The sequence below is a fragment of the Lupinus angustifolius genome, chromosome LG16, assembly GCF_001865875.1.
Source record: "Lupinus angustifolius cultivar Tanjil chromosome LG16, LupAngTanjil_v1.0, whole genome shotgun sequence".
Taxonomy (NCBI): domain Eukaryota; kingdom Viridiplantae; phylum Streptophyta; class Magnoliopsida; order Fabales; family Fabaceae; genus Lupinus; species Lupinus angustifolius.
In genome coordinates this window covers 15,538,074-15,556,801 of record NC_032024.1, presented here as the reverse complement: position 1 = coordinate 15,556,801, position 18,728 = coordinate 15,538,074, and the positions used below count along the sequence as shown (strand labels likewise).

The 18,728-nt window shown below is 30.6% G+C and overlaps 2 protein-coding genes across 2 annotated transcripts; both read left to right on the top strand.

Annotated features, from left to right (window-relative positions):
- On the top strand, window positions 3,412–13,014 carry LOC109329363 (protein NETWORKED 4A-like). Its single transcript, XM_019563031.1, has 6 exons — window positions 3,412–3,522; window positions 4,637–4,739; window positions 6,703–7,482; window positions 8,541–8,737; window positions 9,438–9,543; window positions 12,210–13,014. Exons 2-6 carry the CDS (start codon window positions 4,652–4,654, stop codon window positions 12,992–12,994), a joined length of 1,956 nt encoding a protein of 651 aa, XP_019418576.1. The 5' UTR covers window positions 3,412–3,522; window positions 4,637–4,651; the 3' UTR covers window positions 12,995–13,014.
- LOC109329018 lies at window positions 15,152–16,795 on the top strand. Its single transcript, XM_019562678.1, has 2 exons — window positions 15,152–15,480; window positions 16,352–16,795. Exons 1-2 carry the CDS (start codon window positions 15,193–15,195, stop codon window positions 16,616–16,618), a joined length of 555 nt encoding a protein of 184 aa, XP_019418223.1. The 5' UTR covers window positions 15,152–15,192; the 3' UTR covers window positions 16,619–16,795.

The window sequence follows — 18,728 nt, the reverse complement described above, 5'->3', positions numbered from 1 at the left end:
CTCCTAGAGCTTAAAATGTCTGATTTTTTTGCTACTTGGATAAAAACACTAATAATAACATATATAATGGTCCATTGCACTAAAAATATATATGATTGATGTCACTTATACCAAACTTAAAGCTGGCATTTTGATTAACGTGATGGTAATCAACCTCATTACACAATCATCTATTTCATCATGCATTTGTTTGCTTAAAATATAGGTGTATAGTTTATGGATTGATTTTCTCTTGTTTAACAAAAATAACCTCTCTTTCATTTTTTTGGTGAATAACAAAATTATTTTAGTATAAGTATAAAATCTATATACTGACAATGTAAAGATTTATACACATGCATTCATCCACTATTTATTTAGATTACTTTTTTTAAAAAGTCAACATTGATTAAATATCATTATTTAATGATACAATAACAGTATATAAAACTCATACATTATCAGTGTATACATGTTTTTTCTCTTTTATTACGTTCATTTGTTTCGGAAGGAGAGTGTTGCATTGAAAATATTATTGAACCAAAGGCCACAACCTTTATTTTATTGGACTAAGACCTACAACCTTAGGGTAGTCTTAAAATCAATTTAAATAGATCAGTTAAACCACTTTAATTTAAATATATTTTTTTCAACCGATCATAATAAATGATATATGAATAAATGATATATGAAGTAGGGATATAAGATGTCATCTGTTTTGTTAAGGCCTAAAACAGGAAAAACAGAATTATCTGATTAAATTGCAATCTTGGTGGCATCAAAATGTCAAAATCTTAAAAGCAGCACATTACAATCAACGGCTAACAAGAAAGGTCTCAAGCCCAACTTAAAAAGCCCATACATATTTGGGATATGATGACGTGTTGTTGCTTCCCCATAATAATAAGATACATTGATTTGTATATTATTTGGATGTTTCCTCATAATATATCATGTTTTGTTTAACTTAATTGCATCTATCACATTTTTTGTTTAAAAGATAACACAATAAGATATTTTATTCTCTTAAATTAAAGTTGTGTATTTTATACATTATACTTATAGTGCAAAAGTTTTATATAATGTAAGTATATTACCACCATATTATATGTTTACATATATATTAATATATAAATATAAACAATCATGTCCAGTTTAACCGGCGTGCTGTTTAATTACTGAACCACTGTTTGAACCACTATTTCATTATATTAGTATTCTGACCGGTTTGATAATCAATACAGTTTTAATAACACTGAAAAAACTATAAATAATTTTCATTTTTGGATTGACTTATTCTTTTTTCTCGAAATGGATCCAAATTGAATTATAAATATAATTAGTGACAACAATAATAGTGGTGGTGGTAATAGTATGCGAGATGAAGGATACAAGATGATTATTTTATGTTATTATTTTTTAACCTATTTTCTCCAAATATAATAATGCACATGAAATAAAGGCCAAAGGGACAAATGTATCATATGCTTATCGATCTGATTTATCAAACCAAAAATTAGAATAGAAAATAATAATATATTGAGTTTTATCTTGATATGAAACAAAACTCTATGAACAAAACAAATGACCAATTTTCATGAGATGGATCATTGTCAATACCTCTAACATAATCTTCTAATCTAGTTAGTAGTTGATGACATCTCTAATATTAAATGGTTGACCCTGCTAAGGCTACAAAGTTACTTCTCCATTCTCTTATATTTATATTTCTTCACAACTCTCATAAAGCAATCACATATAACATGTTCATTTTAGTATATTCTTCTTTGGATTACATAATCTGTATATGCTTTTGAATTAAGCAACAAAAATGATTTTTTTCAACAAAATAACATGAATTAAGTATATTTTTATGTGGCTCCCACATTATCCTATAAGCAATACTCTCATGGCCTAAGCTAGCAAAGGTCAGATAGGGATGACAAAAAATTCAACATTTTTTTGTGTGCCCACAAATTTATAAATTTAGTTTTTAATTAATTATTTATATATTATAGTTTATTATTATTTTAATATTATATATCATATACTTTATTATTATTTTATAATAAATTACACTTATTTGATTATGATAGTAAATTTATCATATAAATATTATATTATTCATATAATAATTATTTCACATATTTATTATATTCAATATTTAAGCAAAAGATAGTGATAATATAAAATTTCTTAAAAGTATGCAATAAATATTAGACATATTAATTTGGTAAGGAAGAAATGAAAGTGTGAATGGCATCTCCAAGTGAGATTCCGACCGTTGCATGAACAATTTTTCTATTGGCGAATGTACACGCTCTTCTTCACGTTCCCCAACTAGTATATTTAAACTACGTCCTAGATCTAGATTATTATATTCGATATTATTTGGGAATAATTGGCAATCATAATACAATGATCAGAGCTAAACTCGTTAATAATTCCCCACCCGGAAAAATTATTTTTCCTCCTTTTCTTCTTCCGCCTCCTTTCATTCCTTTCATTTTCAGCCGTACGATTACCATGGAAATAAAACTAAAATCCTAATTTATTAACTTATTCAATGTTGTATAGAGTAAGGCCTTGGTTTTAATATCTATACATTGTTAGTAAAAAGTTGTTTATTCTATTGACATATCATTTATCATTAATTTGTACTATTTTGATCTGATTGATAGTCTATAATGATTAACATATGAATGTTAGCTGATGAGCTAAAATTGTAAAAATTATTTATATTGTTAGTATATACATATTAAATCTTAATTTTTTATTTATAAAATTGTTCCAATCTTTGTTGATAAGAGAAAGCTAATTGAAGAAAAGAAAGGAAGAGTAATTTTATTTTGAATTGGTAAACTATATCTAAGTTTTTGTTTTTTGTTTTTTATCAATATAATTAAGCTTTTATTCAATAATTAAATAATACATTTAAAATACCAAAAAATTATATATTGCAGAACTAATACCTAGTTTAAATAAAAAATAATTTGTACTTTTATTTCTCCATTTATCGCTTAAGCTAGCAAACAGATAGAAAATTGCACAGAAGAGTAAAAGATGATTTAAATAATCACTTTGATAGACATTTATAATACTATCAATGTAAACCTTTTATACACAATTAATATGTTATTTTTCTTAGTTGTATGACATATAATTAAGAGTTAATAATAATTAAATATAATGATAGATAATATCATAATACGTGATAATGTGATTTTTTAAGAGCATATATAGTTTTCTCTTTATTGTTTTTATAAGAGATAGAGATTTACATTACAATTTAACAAAAGGTTAATTATTTATCAATTAAGTAACATTTTAGAAAATTTGGAGTTGTATTTCCTGGCCCAAATTAGAGGAGATTGGGCCCCAATATATGACAATGCAGACAAAGAAATTCAAACAGAAAGAAAAGTACTTATGTTCCAAAACTCCCTCTCTTTGTCTTTGAGTGAGTAGAGAGAGCACAGCAACAGAGAGAGTGAGAGAAAAAGTGGCTCGGTCTCAGTGAGTTACTCTGACGAGTTGAACCAGGTACCTCTTTCTTTCTTCATTCTTCGCTTATTTCTATATTCATTTGTTCAATGTGCATTGCAAAGTTGAAACCTTTTTTTGTTTCATCGGTGGTGGTTTGCGAAATAACCTCAACTCTAACAAAAAAAAATGAAGTGAAATTTATACACCTGATCTGTGTTTATGTTTATTTCCTTCCAACCTGTGTTTTTTTTCCTTCTTTTTTATTTATTTATTTATAGGCTTTCGTTCTAGTTGAGTTTTAGAATGTTGGAATTACGAGAATGGTCTTATTTTATGATGTATTGTATTTGTGTGCTACTGTTGTGGGTAGTAAATAACTAAGAGACACTGTTAGTCTTCAATGGAGAAGATATTTATTTGGGATGAGTCTATAGAGTGATTTAGTTTGGTCCCAATTAGTTGAATATTTTGGTTACTATTAAAGGTATATGTTTACATAAACATTCGATTAAGAAATTAAATCAAGGTATATCAACATAAATATACTTGTGGTTTGAGTTTTTTAAGGGAATGAGGTGAAATAGAAGGCTGAGAGTCACGAAATACACTTGTCAGATAGATCTAAGTCTTTCATTTCCCTTCCTCCCCTCCAAAATTTAAATCACAACCCTTAGCATATTGTGATTACCCTCTTAGTAAGTATAAGGCTAAACATATTTATGTTTCATATGTATGTGAAAAAAGCTTTGTTAGGCTTGGCAATGAAAAAATGACAAAATATTTTACAATCATAGGTGCCACAATTAGCTTGAGTTTGATCATTTTGCAAACGTGACGGATCTTGAATACTTTTAAGTGTTTGTTATCCTTGAATCATGGATATTAGTATTTAGTATCAGATTTTTAACTAAATAGTTATAAAAGATAATAAGATAATATCAAAATAGCTAAAGATAAAAAGAAGAAGCATGAAATAGTGATAAGATAAAATAGAAAGTAAATGATAAACTTTATCAAGTCTCTTAGTCTATGCATTTGTTCTTCACGCAAACCCCTCATTCTATAAGTTTTACTGCTACTAGTTGATTATTTATGCTTCTGAAATTCAAGTTTCTTTTTTGTTGGGTTATTATATATATCATATTTTTTCATAATTGTGATGATAATGAAGAAGAAGTTGGCTACAATGATGAAGAATCAACCTTCACAGTGGTGGTGGCTTGATAACAACAACACTGCTAAAAGATCCTCATGGCTTCAATCCACTCTAGCAGGTTTCCACTTTCTTCATGTCTTTAAGATTTATTATTATATTTTTCAATCTTTCCTTATACTACTTCATTAATCATTATTATTATTATCAAATTTTTTGGAGAAAATTAGATAGGTCCCAGAACTTTAAATGTTTGTAACTAAGTTTCTAACAATTTTTAATGTTAAAAATTTGTAATCTAGTGTCTCCTACATGCATATTAGTTGGGTTCTAACTTCTAAAAGTCAATTTGATTATCAAAAAGTATAGGATTTATTAAATTTTTCTTGAAAATTTCAATATCCACAAATATGGTGTGGATGGATAACTTAATGAAACTCTACTAGAAGATTTATACAAAATTTTAAAAGTTTAGACATCTAATTGCAAACTTTCTAGTTTGAATTTCTTCTAATGTTCAGGGACCTCCAAAAATTTCAGGACCTTCAAAGTAATTAAATATATTAGTATTTTTATACACACATCTAACTAGGTGTTAACGTGCAATTTTGTAAATAGGTTTTGTTTACAAATATTATTGTCATGTAATTTTTTTACCAACTCTGCAATTGAATAGCTCGTGTGATTTTGACTAAATTGTCTTATTAAAAGTCAAATCATTTAAGTAAGATAGCTTGTTTTTCAAGTATCATGGACGAAATTGATAAGCCATAGATAAAGAGAGGAATAAAATATATAAAAATAACCAAATCTTTATCTCATTAAGTGGGGTCCGCTAAAACGGTTAGGGCCACCTTATGATTTATCTTAGTGTCCTTTTTTACTTTTCTGAGTTATTTTCGTTCTTTTGCCTTTTGTTCTATGGATTTAGCCGTTGGAGGAACTTAGTTTGCTTTGATTGTGACTTATATATTAGGTAAAGACCCTTTTTGTTCAAATATGCTAAAATGCAATTATCACTTATCTTGTTGGTCTTCTTTTCCTATGACGCCTTTTGGTCTATGGATTTAGCCGTTGGGGTTGGGTAGCCAATGTTTGATTTGATTGATACTTATATCAAGTATAATGTTCTTGTCCAAATATGCTAAAGTGCAATTACTACATATTTTTGGAGAGTTTTCCTAAGATACAGTGGAAAGTTGAAAAAGTGTTGTCAAAGTAGTGGCTAGAGAATTTGTATATGAATTATATGATTAAATAAAACTCAAGTCTAATCCCTTATTTCCTTGCTTTGAGGGAAGAAAAATGGGATATGTTGCTACAAATCTTTCTATACAATAAAAAAGTAACATATATTGTAAAGTAATACTTTATTTATTAATGATTAGTTTTATAAATGACATATGTCATTTTCTTGTAGGTAGGTAGATTTGTAAAAGGATTCGGTAAGAAAATATATTATTACTCGTTTGGGAATTATGAGATTATATTACCTATAAGGCTATGCCATTAAGTGTTTCTAACATTCTTGATTAGTCAAAAAAATTTATAAAAGGGATGGCCTAGTGTACAAGAGCTTTATCTCATAAGAGAAATGTTATTTCCATTTGAACTTGTGACATCTTGGTTATGAATAAGAAACAACCATCTCATTAAAAATTCTATAATTTATTTCTGAACTAATTGATTGTTTCTCATGGGTAGCAAAGGAAGTGATACGTAATAGTGGGTATATGTGAAAGGAATCAGGATCCTTCGTCCTTAAAACTTCATATCCTTATGTCCCAAGTCAATCATATTTCACTAAATAGCATAAAAATGTTACTTTATGTTTATTTATTTTTTCAAATATATGACAACTTTTCATTGGATTAAGACACAATAAGACACAAAATGTGAGACAAGATCCCCATTCATGTGAAAGATGATACATGCTGACATATGAAAGATTTATTTTTGCTTCATAAACCATATAGCAAGAAAATAAAAATATAGGACCTAAGTCCTGTCTCACATGATTTTATTGTTGCAAGGGGAACCACATTGAATTTGATGTGTGATTATCTCTTCTATGATTGTTGCAGAGTTAAATGAGAAGACAAAGAAAATGTTAAAATTAATTGAAGAAGATGCAGATTCTTTTGCCCAACGTGCTGAAATGTATTACAAGAAAAGACCAGAACTTGTGATCATGGTTGAAGATTTCTATAGAACACACCGATCACTAGCTGAACGCTACGATCAAATCAAACCCGAAACCGGAATCGGCTTCCTCACCGCAGTAGGAGGATCCCCTTTTGCTTCTGCTAAGCATCAGATAGAGAAGTTGATGAGTTTTGCAGATAATGGTTATGATACATACTCTGAGAATTGTTACACGGAGGATTGTACTGAATCTGAAGTTGATGATCCTGAACTAGAGGAAGAAGAAAACATAAAAGAGAATCATGTTTCATTTATGGCTGTTAATGATGATGAAGTGATGAAGCTGAATGATGAAATTAAGAGACTCAATGAAGAGAAAAAGAATCATAATGATCAAATGAAGCAGAAAGATGCTATTTGTGATGAAGTGATGAAGTTGAGGGAAGAAATGAGAAGAATTAGAGAAGAAAATAAGATACAAATGGAACAACTTAAGCAGAAAGATGAAGAGAAATTGGAGGTAATAAGACAACTGAGTTTGACTATTGATATGATGAAACAAGAGAATGTGAAGATGAGAAACTTCATTGCTAAAGAGGGTACCAAAAAATTGAAGAAGAACCCATTTGAGTTCAGCAAATTTGTTGAAGCATTTTCAGGGAAATTGTTTAATAATGGTACTTCAAAGAATGAGCCATGTGTTGAACTCTCTAAACGTGGTTGAAAAAGTTAGCAAATACCTTAGTTATGTTGCGGGCTTATGGCTACTACTACCCAAGAAATATTTATACAGTAATGTTCCTTGATTTAGAGTCTAGGGTTGTTAGTTTGTATAATTAATTATGTTTTTCATTTAATATTTTGTCTAGCGAGTTGTATACATTCCAATTGATCATATTTTTTTATTCGTTACCTATATTGTAGTTTATCCCAATAATTCCATATCTATTTTTTGTGTCTGTGATGTGTTTTATCATTTTTATTCTTAGAGTCAGAAGTGAGAAGATTTGTAGGATTATGTAATGTGTTTTAGGATTATCATTTACATACACGTAAAACAAAATAGTTTTAGGATTATGTAATGTGTTACTTTGCTATTTTTGGTTTAAGGGGGGAAATGAGAGAAGAGAGAGGGGAGAAAGAAAGAGCTAAAAATGTATTAGATTTTTGTATTGTTTAATATTAGAAAAAGAGAAAAGAAAAAATAAGATAAATAAATTTTTGAATGATAAGATATGCTTTATTATTAATTCAATAATCAGGCTGTATTATTAACCAAAGAGACAATAAGTTTATATAAATTAAATATTATAATGTAAACATTAAAATTTGCAAATTTCAATTCAAATGCAATTGTCACTTCTTTTTTCCTCCTCATGAAATAAAGTAATTTATTGGATAGTGATGGGATATAAAAAATCTCCCTAAAATATTTGAGAAAAGATATATATTAAGAATTTTTACACTGTTACTTGTTTATTTCAATAATCATTTACTAACAAAAATAATATAAATGAATAATAAATAATTTATTATTTTTGTATAAATATTTATATTTTAAGTGTATTACACTCAAAATCTTTTTCCCTTCCCTTCCCAAATTATAATCCAAAACACACAGTTGTCAGTTTCTGAATGGTGTATATGATATGAATATGGTAGATATAGTTGAGTTAATGAGTTTGACTTGTGGAGTGAGAAAACGAAACTAGAAGAGATATACCATGGCCATGAAGATATCGATAACACCCACAAAGTTGAATTCGTGCGAGACCATAATTGTTTATCCACGATTCACTTTTATCATCCCATTCCAAACCTCTTCTTCTGTTACTGTCACAATACACCAACGTTCTTCTTTTTTATCAATTCTTCACAGTACTCATTCTCATTTACCAACACTTGTTAGGTCCCATCCTCATCCATTGGCAGAATCTAATAATGAAGAATCAGACTCAGAGCCATGAAATCAAGGTATATCATCATAAATATATTTATTGGTTGAGTTTTGGAGGGGAATGAAGAGAAATAGAAGACTCAGAGCCATGAAATCAGATAGCTCTGAGTCTTTCTTTTCCCTTCTTCCCCTCCAAAATCTAACTCACAATTCTCAGGAAAAAAGGTTTTCCTCTCAAGTCTCAATGAAAAAGAAAATCCGAAGCTAACTTTAAAATATATCAAATATATTTTTTATGATCATTCCATCAATAAGGCTAAACATATTTATGTTTCATGTGTATGTGAAAAAAGCTTTGTTAGGCTTTGCTATGAAAAAAAAGACTTATTAGCAGAGGAAAATTCATTTTGAAGAAAAAATATTTTACAATCACAGGTGCCAGAATTAGCTTGAGTTGGATCATTTTGTAAACGTGACGGATCTTGAATACTTTTAAATGTTTGTTATCCTTGAATCATGGCCATTACTATTTAGTTTTTTTTATCTAAATAGTTATAAAATATAGTAAGATAATATCAAAAATAGCTAAAGATAAAAAAGAAGAAGCATGAAATAGTGATAAGTTTTTTAGTCTATGCATTTGTTCTTCACGCAAACCCCCTCATTCTATAAGTTTTGCTGCTACTAGTTGATTATTTATGCTTCTGAAATTCAAGTTTCTTTTTTGTTGGGTTATTATATATATCATATTTTTTCATAATTGTGATGATAATGAAGAAGAAGAAGATGGCTACAATGATGAAGAATCAACCTTCACAGTGGTGGTGGCTTGATAACAACAACACTGCTAAAAGATCTTCATGGCTTCAATCCACTCTAGCAGGTTTCCACTTTCTTCATCTCTTTAAGATTTATTATTATCTTTTTTAATATTTCCTTATACTACTTTATTATAATTACTATTATCAACTCTTTGAGGAAAATTAGATGGGTCCCAGAACTTGAAATGTTTGTACTAATTTTTAATTTTAAAAAAAAAAATTGTAATTGAGTCTCATACATACATGTTAGTTGGGTTCTAAAAGTCAATTTGATTATCAAAAAGTGTAGGATTTATTAATTTTTTTCTTGAAAATTTCAATGTCCACAAATACGGTTTGGATGGATAACTTAATGAAACTCTACTAGGAGATTTATAATTGTTTTATTAGTTTAGACATTCAATTGCAAACTTTCTAGTTTGAATTTCTTCTAAAGTTCAGGGACCTCCAAAAATTTCAGGACCTTGAAAGTAATCAAATATATTATTATTTGTACACACACAGAAAACTAGGTGTTAATCGTGCAATTTGGTAAATAGGTTTTGTTTACAAATATTATTGTCATGCAATTTGTTTTTACTAACTCTGCAATTGAATAGCTCGTGTGAATTTGACTAAATTGTCTTATTAGAAGTCAAATTATTTAAGTAAGATAGCCTTGTTTTTCAAGCCTCATGGACGAAATTGGTAAGCTGTCATAGATAAAAAGAGGAACAAAATATTCAATAACAATTAAGTCTTTATTCTATTAAATGTGATCAGCTAAAAAGGTTATGAGCCATTGTTGTGACTTATCTTAGTGTCTCTTTTTTCAAGTTATTTTCGTTCTTTCACCTTTTGCTCTACGGATTTAGCCGTTGGAGGAACCTGTGTTTGCTTTGATTGTGACTTATATATTCGGTAAAGACTTTTTTGTTCAAATATGCTAAAAATGCAATTATCACATATCTTGTTGGTCTTCTTTTTCGTTTGATACCTTTTGGTCTATGGATTTAGCTGTTGGGGGCAGGGTAGCCAGTGTTTGATTTGATTGTTACTTATATCAAGTATAATGTTCTTGTTCAAATATGCTAAAATGTATTTACTACATATTTTTGGAGACTTTTCCTAAGATACCCCACAGTGGAAAGTTGAAAAAGTGTTGTCAAAGTAGTGGCTAAGGACATAATAAAGGGGGAGACAGCCTATCACGGCCCTATTACCTGGCCTATAATAGGCTAGGTTAGGTCAGACTTTTTCTGCAAATAGATCAGATTCAGGCTTTCTGAAAACCTATTTAACTTAACAGACTAAACTTTAGGCCACCTAAAAGGCCTATTAAGCCTAACATGATGACCTATTTAGTTATATTATATAAGAATGTTAAAATTATACTATTTAAATATAAATAATATTATTATATATGTAATGTTAATATAAAAAATATATATAAAAATATAATTTAATTATTAGAATTAGATGGGGCTTAACTAAAAATAAGCTTGTAAACCCATTAAAATGTAGACATGATAACTTATTTTATGAGAATATAAAATAATAGGCATTTAAACAAGTTAATAGGTCAGACCAGACTTTTAAACATGCTAGACCCAGACTTTGAATTTTTTTAAACATGCTAACAGGCCAAACCCAGACTCCTATATAATAGGTTGGGCCTATTTAAGGCAAAATCTAGTCTGACTTAACCTTTTTCCACCGTTAATGGCTAAAAGTTATACGAGTTATATGATTAAATAAAACCTAAGTCTAATTCCTTATTTCCTTTTTATTTGGGAAGAAAAATGAGATATCTTCCAACAAATCTTTTATATCATAAGAAAAGTAATATGTAACATAAAGTAATATTTTATTTATTAATATTAATTTTATAAGTGACATATATCATTTTCTTGTGGGTAAGTGAATTTTTAAAAGGATTTAGTATGAGAATATATTATTACTTGTTTGGGAATTATGTGAGCTATGCTATTACGTGTATCCAACACTCTTGATTAGTCAAAAAATTATGAAAGGTGTGGCCTAGTGTACAAGAGCCTTATCTCGTAAGAGAGATGTTGTTTCCAGTATTTGAATTTGCGACTACTTGATTACTAATAATATACAACCATCTTATTAAAAATTCTATAATTTATTTCTCAACAAATTGATTGTTTCTCATTGGTGGCAAGGAAGTGATACATAATAGTGGATATATAATATTTCTATTCAGCTCGCCCTAATAACTAGTGTTTGGTACACTGAGGGAGGGAGAAAGTTGGAGTAGATGGTAAAATCGGGCCTTAGGTGGTTTGTACATGTGTAAAGGAGACCGATAGAAGCCTAGTAAGGAGAGTAGACCAAACGGAAGCTAGTTCAATTCCCAAGGGAAGAAGAAGACCAAGAAAAAACAACAGGGGAAATAAACCAATATTATGGTGTTGTTCGACCCATTTAGCTAAGCACACCTTGTGGAATAAAGGGTTGTTGGCTCACCCCAATCACTAGTATTTGGCACATGGATGGAAACACTATGTAACATATGATACACATGACATGAAAATTGGTTTAACTTGTACCAGTTCAATGTTTTGACATATGGAAAATTGATTTTTGATTTAATCAATCACTAGTGTTTTGCACAGAAGTAACACTATATGTGAAAGATGATACATGCTGACATGACTTTATTGTTGCGAGGGGAAACCAAATTGAATTTGATGTATGATCGTCTTTTCTATGATTGTTGCAGAGTTAAATGAGAAGACAAAGACAATGTTAAAATTAATTGAAGAAGATGCAGATTCCTTTGCCCAACGTGCTGAAATGTATTACAAGAAAAGACCAGAACTTGTGAACATGGTTCAAGATTTCTATAGAACACACCGATCACTAGCTGAACGCTACGATCAAATCAAACCCGAAACCGGAATCGGCTTCCTAACCACAGTAGGAGGATCCCCTTTTGCTTCTGCTAAGCATCAGATAGAGAAGTTGATGAGTTTTGCAGATAATGGTTATGATACATACTCTGAGAATTGTTACACAGAGGATTGTACTGAATCAGAAGTTGATGATCCTGAACAAGAAGAGGAAGAAGAAAACATAAAAGAGAAGCATGTTTCATTTATGGCTGTTAATGAAGAAGTGATGAAGCTGAATGATGAAATTAAGAGACTCAATGAAGAGAAAAAGAATGATAAGGATCAACTGAAGCAGAAAGATATCATTTGTGATGAAGTGATGAAGTTGAGGGAAGAAATGAAAAGACTCGGGGAAGAAAATAAGACACAAATGGAACAACTTAAGCAGAAAGATGAAGAGAAATTGGAGGTAATAAGACAACTGAGTTTCACTATAGATATGATGAAACAGGAGAATGTGAAGATGAGAAACTTCATTGCTAAAGAGGGTACCAAGAAATTGAAGAAGAACCCATTTGAGTTCAGCAAATTTGTTGGAGCATTTTCAGGGAAATTGTTTGATAATGGTACTCCAGAGAATGAGCCATGGGTTGAACTCTCTAAACTTGGTTAAAAAATTTATAGTGAATAATAGACTCATAGTATATAAAACAATTTTATACTATTAGTACATATATCTCAATCATGTTAAACCAGGCTTATGAAGATGTCTGTCTATATCTATGTTGGGGGCTTATGGCTACTACTACCCAAAAAATATTTATACAGTTATGTTCCTTGATTTAGAGTCCAGAGTTGTTAGTTTTATATAATTAATTATGTTTTTCACTTATTTTGTTTAGCGAGTTGTATACATTCAAATTGTTCATATTTTTTTATTCGTTATCTCTATTATAGTTTATCACAATAATTCCATATCTATTTTTTGTGCCACGGATGAGTTTTATTATTTATATTCTTAGAAGTTAGAAGTGCGTGCATAACAGAGGATTTACATGCCTGAAATGTTTGACACACGCGTATAGTTTTCAGATTGTGTGATGGGTACTTTGCTATCTTTGGTTTTAAGGGGAAGAGGAGAGTAGTGAGACGGGGAAGAAAGAAAGAGCTAAAATATTTTTTTTTGTATCCTTCATTATAAGAAAAAGAGAAAAGAAAGAAAGAAAAAAAAAATATATATATATATATAAATTTTTTAATATAAAAAATACTTGATTATTAACAGAATAATTTAATTTTACAATGTAAACATTAAAAGTTGCAAATGCAATTTTGGCTCTTATTCTTTTATTTAGAGGGATTAATTGTTTATCCAAAGAGGACAAAAATACTATTAAAAGTATAAAAAATCTGTGATTACTTATCCTACGGATAGGGGTGGCAATACGGGCCAGTCCGGCCCGGTCCGGCCTGACCCGCCTTTGACCCATCGAAATATAGGCTGGTCCGGCTCGACCCTTATTGTTAAAAGGACTCAAAATGTCAGCCCGACTCATATTTGGCAGGGCTAGCAGGCTGGCGGACTGACCCGTTTTGTTTTTTTTCTTTCAAAAACACACATTAAAACTTCTAGACAAAAATAAATAATTCAAACAATTCATAACTGTCTTTTAAAATAAAAAATCACAAACAAAAGACATAATCTCATAATAACATATTGCATTAGTACAAAACTTGTAAATTCTAAACAATAAACCACCAAAGTCTTAAATTTTTAGACTCCTAGTTCACAATAGAGCTTATAACTCCTAAGTTTTAAAAAGTGTATAAGAATAAAAACTATTATATTATAAATCAATCACAATTAAGTATATATATTACTCAATTTAATTTGAATTCGACTAATTAAAAATATAAATTGAAATCAAGTCGAATTCAATTAATTTTCCAAAAGGAATCAAAATCAGTAGTTCTGTTTGAGTTTTCAATTTTTCATTTCAATTAATTAAATGTTTAAATTTGATTCAAACAACCCCAATTGTCAGTGAAACTCTACCTTTATCTGATAACAAGTACAATAATTGGATAAGAGTGAAGATAATAGATAACTACATAATGCGATATTAAATGTTCATTTTACAAAGAGAAATAAGAATTATATGCTCAAGCATCCAAACATAGGTTAAAATTGTAAAATTTAATCTTAATTGCAATGAACAACATGATAGACAAATCAAATTTAATCTTAATGTTGGCCCGTCGCGCCAGCCCGGCCCGACCCTCTATGGCCCGTCTAAAAAATAGGCTTCTGAAACGGGTTGAATTAGGGCTTTTGGGCTAAAATCCTCAACCTGACCTACTAAAAACACCTATCCGAACAGGCTGGCCCGTCGGATCAAGCCCATTTTGCCATCCCTACCTACAGATATCTCATTCCAAACTAATCAAATTTTAATAAATAATATAAAAATATTAATATTTTATTTTATTTACGTGATTCACATAACATGGAATAGAATACACACGAGGACAAATGTTCCCTAAAATTTACCCTTTAGAAATTATGACCAGAGATACCTGTCCTAAAAACTATCTCAATTTCTTATTTCCACCCATTAAAATTGACACGTAAGTAAATAGAATTTTTAAAAAAATAAAATGACATATTTTTATATTACTTATTCAAAGTTGATTGGACCGGAACACAGTTTGATGATAGGGTGCGGGACAGAGTATCTCATTTCACAAATTATAATCCAAAACACACCGTTGTCAATTTCTGAATGGTGCATATGTATTGATAGATATAGTTGAGTTAATGAGTTTGAGTTGTGGAGTGAGAAAAGAAACTAGAGGAGACAAACCATAACCATGTCCATGAAGATGACGATAACATCCACGAAATTGAGTTCGTGCGAGTCCATAATTCTTTATCCACGATCTACTTATATCACCTCATTCCAAACCTCTTCTTCCGTTACCTTCACAACTTACCAACGTTCTTCTTCTTTATCAATTCTTCACAGTACTCATTCCTATTTACCAACACTTGTTAGGTCCCATTCTCATTCATCCACAGAATCTAATAATGAAGAACCAGACCAAGTTGAAGAGCTTCGGGTTCCTGAACCTTGGTTATTCCCAACCACTGCCTTGCAGGTACTCGTTTTCTTCATTAACACTAAAAACTGTGCTTGGGACTAATTTTCTAAATTGAGCTTTGATGAATTGAGTTTTATGAGGTTAGTTATGATTAAAAGGGAATTAGTAGTAACTAAATTATGTTTAGCTATTTTATTGTTGAAGAGGTGAGTTTGGTTCAGCGGTAAGAAGGTTGTTATTTAGTGATGAGATATGAGTTCCAATTCTGCAAACACTCTTTCCACTTGCAGGGTAAGATCGCATACATAAACCCTCCCCAGATCCCACAGTGAGAGGCTTGAGTATAGACTGTTTCCAAGATTTGAACCTTTGACTTCTTGGTTACTAAGCTGTGACCTTCACCCTTGGTTTAGTGTCGGGCATTTGAAATTGAGTTTTGACGAGCGACTTCAAAATCGAGTTCGCCTAAAAAACCAATGCCGAATACAAACTTAGTTTGTTCTGTATTTTATATCTGACCTAGATTTTGGGGTTGAACTCCTGGTTCGGTCCGAGATGCAACTGCATGTAAAGACATTCTAACACTCAAGTTTTAGTAGGATGCTTAATATGAATGTCCAAAGAAAGAGTATACCTGAAGCCTGTTCTCTTCTTTATAGTGTAATGTGGATTAGGTTAAATGTGATACAAAGCCGTTCTCTATGGATCTCTCAAGTTAGTCTTAGACTAGTTTCGGGTCCGGAACGAATTCAAATAATCTATAATAAAAAAAATCCCATGGAGAAAACTTTTGAAAAACATGTGATTATTGCATTACTGAACATGCTTTAGATTACTATCATTTTAATCCGAATTTCGGAATTATGTATCGAAGTTGTAGAGGAACTGAGGAAGCAATGGTTGAAATGTAGCTGCATATGTTTTTCAGGAATCAGAGTGGCTTAGGGTTAGTTTACATAAATGGTTGGATGATGAGTATTGTCCAGAAGAAACCAATGTGGAGATAAGCAAAGTTGCTGCTAAGTCATACTATAATTCCTTACTAAAGAACCAAAAGGACCTCGGTACCATTTTGTTGAACATGGCTCATGAATTAGAGTCTATTTCTTACAAAGAAAGCTTTCATGGAGCATTCTCAGCAGCTAATGCTGCTGTTAACTTGATTGCCCAACGTATAGAACAATTCACTAGTTGAATTTTATTTATTGTTCACTTGGTTTGAGTCATTTCACTATTGTATGCTAAGGTCATATGTTGTTTCTTCTTTCATTTATGAACTATTTTCCCCATGAAATTGTGTAGTTCTTATGTTTTTAGTTTATGTATCTGATGTTGTAATCTTTTAGTACTATCTATGGTGTGTATTTTTTTATTTCTATTTTTGAACAGGTGATTTGAGAAGGGGATGGGTAAGTTCCCTTTTTAATTATTGTTTCTGTTAAAACTTAAACAAAGGATCTGGCGCAAACATGAGATTGCTTGTGACAAAGATAACATGACTCAAGGACTAACTACACAAGGGATACTGGTATAGTGGTATATATAAGAAAGCTTATGTCATTCTTTGTCTCAATTAAAAGAATGATTATGCTAAATAAAAATGAAGTTAGCAATTAAAAGAATGATTTTTAAGCGTGGAAGATGGACTTTTTTTGTTCCATTTAGTTAGTATTTATTAATTTATTCACGATTATTGAAATCTAATGCAGTCGAGGGTGCAATGTAATGAAATTGAGATGGCAACAACATAAATATCTGTATCTCTATAGTGTAGGTTAGTAGGTAGAAACTTAACATAACTACTGAGTCGATACTAGTCTAATAGATTCCTTTACTAGAAAGGTACATATACATAGCCATGAATTTGAAAGATTTAAACAGCATACTCTGTTGCATCACAAGGGATATCATCCCAAACAAAATAACTATGATTCCTAGACATATGTAGTATAAACAAAAAGACTTTGTTGTGTCATTACCTGTTTGCTCAAGAAACGAAATCCTCATCATCATGATCTTCCGATCCCATTTCTGCATTGGGCATTGACTCCTCTAGCCACAATCCTTATTCTATCTAGTCCAACAAACTCAATAGAATCAAGGTATGGAGGGCAAAGGTATCTTCTCCCCATGAAAAGCGTAGTGTTCATCACCGCCAACCTTCTTCCATTCTCCATCGACAATGTTGATACTTAGATCAACAAGTATCATACTAGGCCAAAGTTTAAAAGTTCAATTTCTAGAAGCAACAGTTCTTGAGAGGGTAACCACACATCCCGAAAGGGATTAGTTTCTTCCTCATAGAGTGAGAGATATATTTGGTTATACCAATAAAAAAGATCAGCAACACCCTCCATATAAGAGAGTCTAACTCAGCTGATCCATCCGTCATGTATCTCAGTCGATGTGGCTCATTGCACCAAAGACAATAATTGGTGTGGCAATAGAAGACGCCGAGCCTCCCAATATGGCCATAGCGTCATAATGGGTTCTACACATGGCTATTTATCTTTCATTGTTGTGTATTACTTAGTCTAAAATCATGATGGCTTGACATTTACGTCATTTCTCCTTGGTAAGTGATCATGGGCAGTGTTTGTAGAATCACCCTATACGCACGTAGGATATTATTTTATTTGTTTGTATATATATGCTTCTCTTTGTTAAGAGGAGTATGATTTTCATGACATTTGGATTATTTTCCTACGAGAAAATTTTTGAGACTAAGACGTGACAAATAGAATAAGGAAGTATCACAGACCCATGTTCATTATTCTTTCATGGGTGATTCTTTCATGCATCATTGAGTTTTATGTATTGATGCTTTTTTTGCTTATATTATTGGAATGATGCTTTTGCCCTTTCATCTTTATCCTTCTTCAACCCATTCACCACCTTCCTTATATCGTTACCACCATCTCCCACAACCACCCATTAATCTTCTCAAGAACCCAGCCCCACCACCAACACCTCCACCCTAACCCATAAATTATTATCAAAAGCAACAAGGACAAAAACGAGAAATTCATAACAAAAAATAAATTTACTAAAATTACTCTAGTTTAAATAAACAGTGTTTTAGTGACTCTTCATACATGAAGATTATTTTCTTATTCACATTTTAATGTCTAACATTAATTCCCATTTATGCTTAAGCTTAAATGACACATTTCTATTGCATGTGACATCTTAAGCATTCCATCATTTTACTCTCTCCCCTTGAATCTTATGATTTACATTTCCCTTAATTTATCCACCATGTTGTATGACTGACATAATATATTTAAATCTAGTGACTTGTGGCG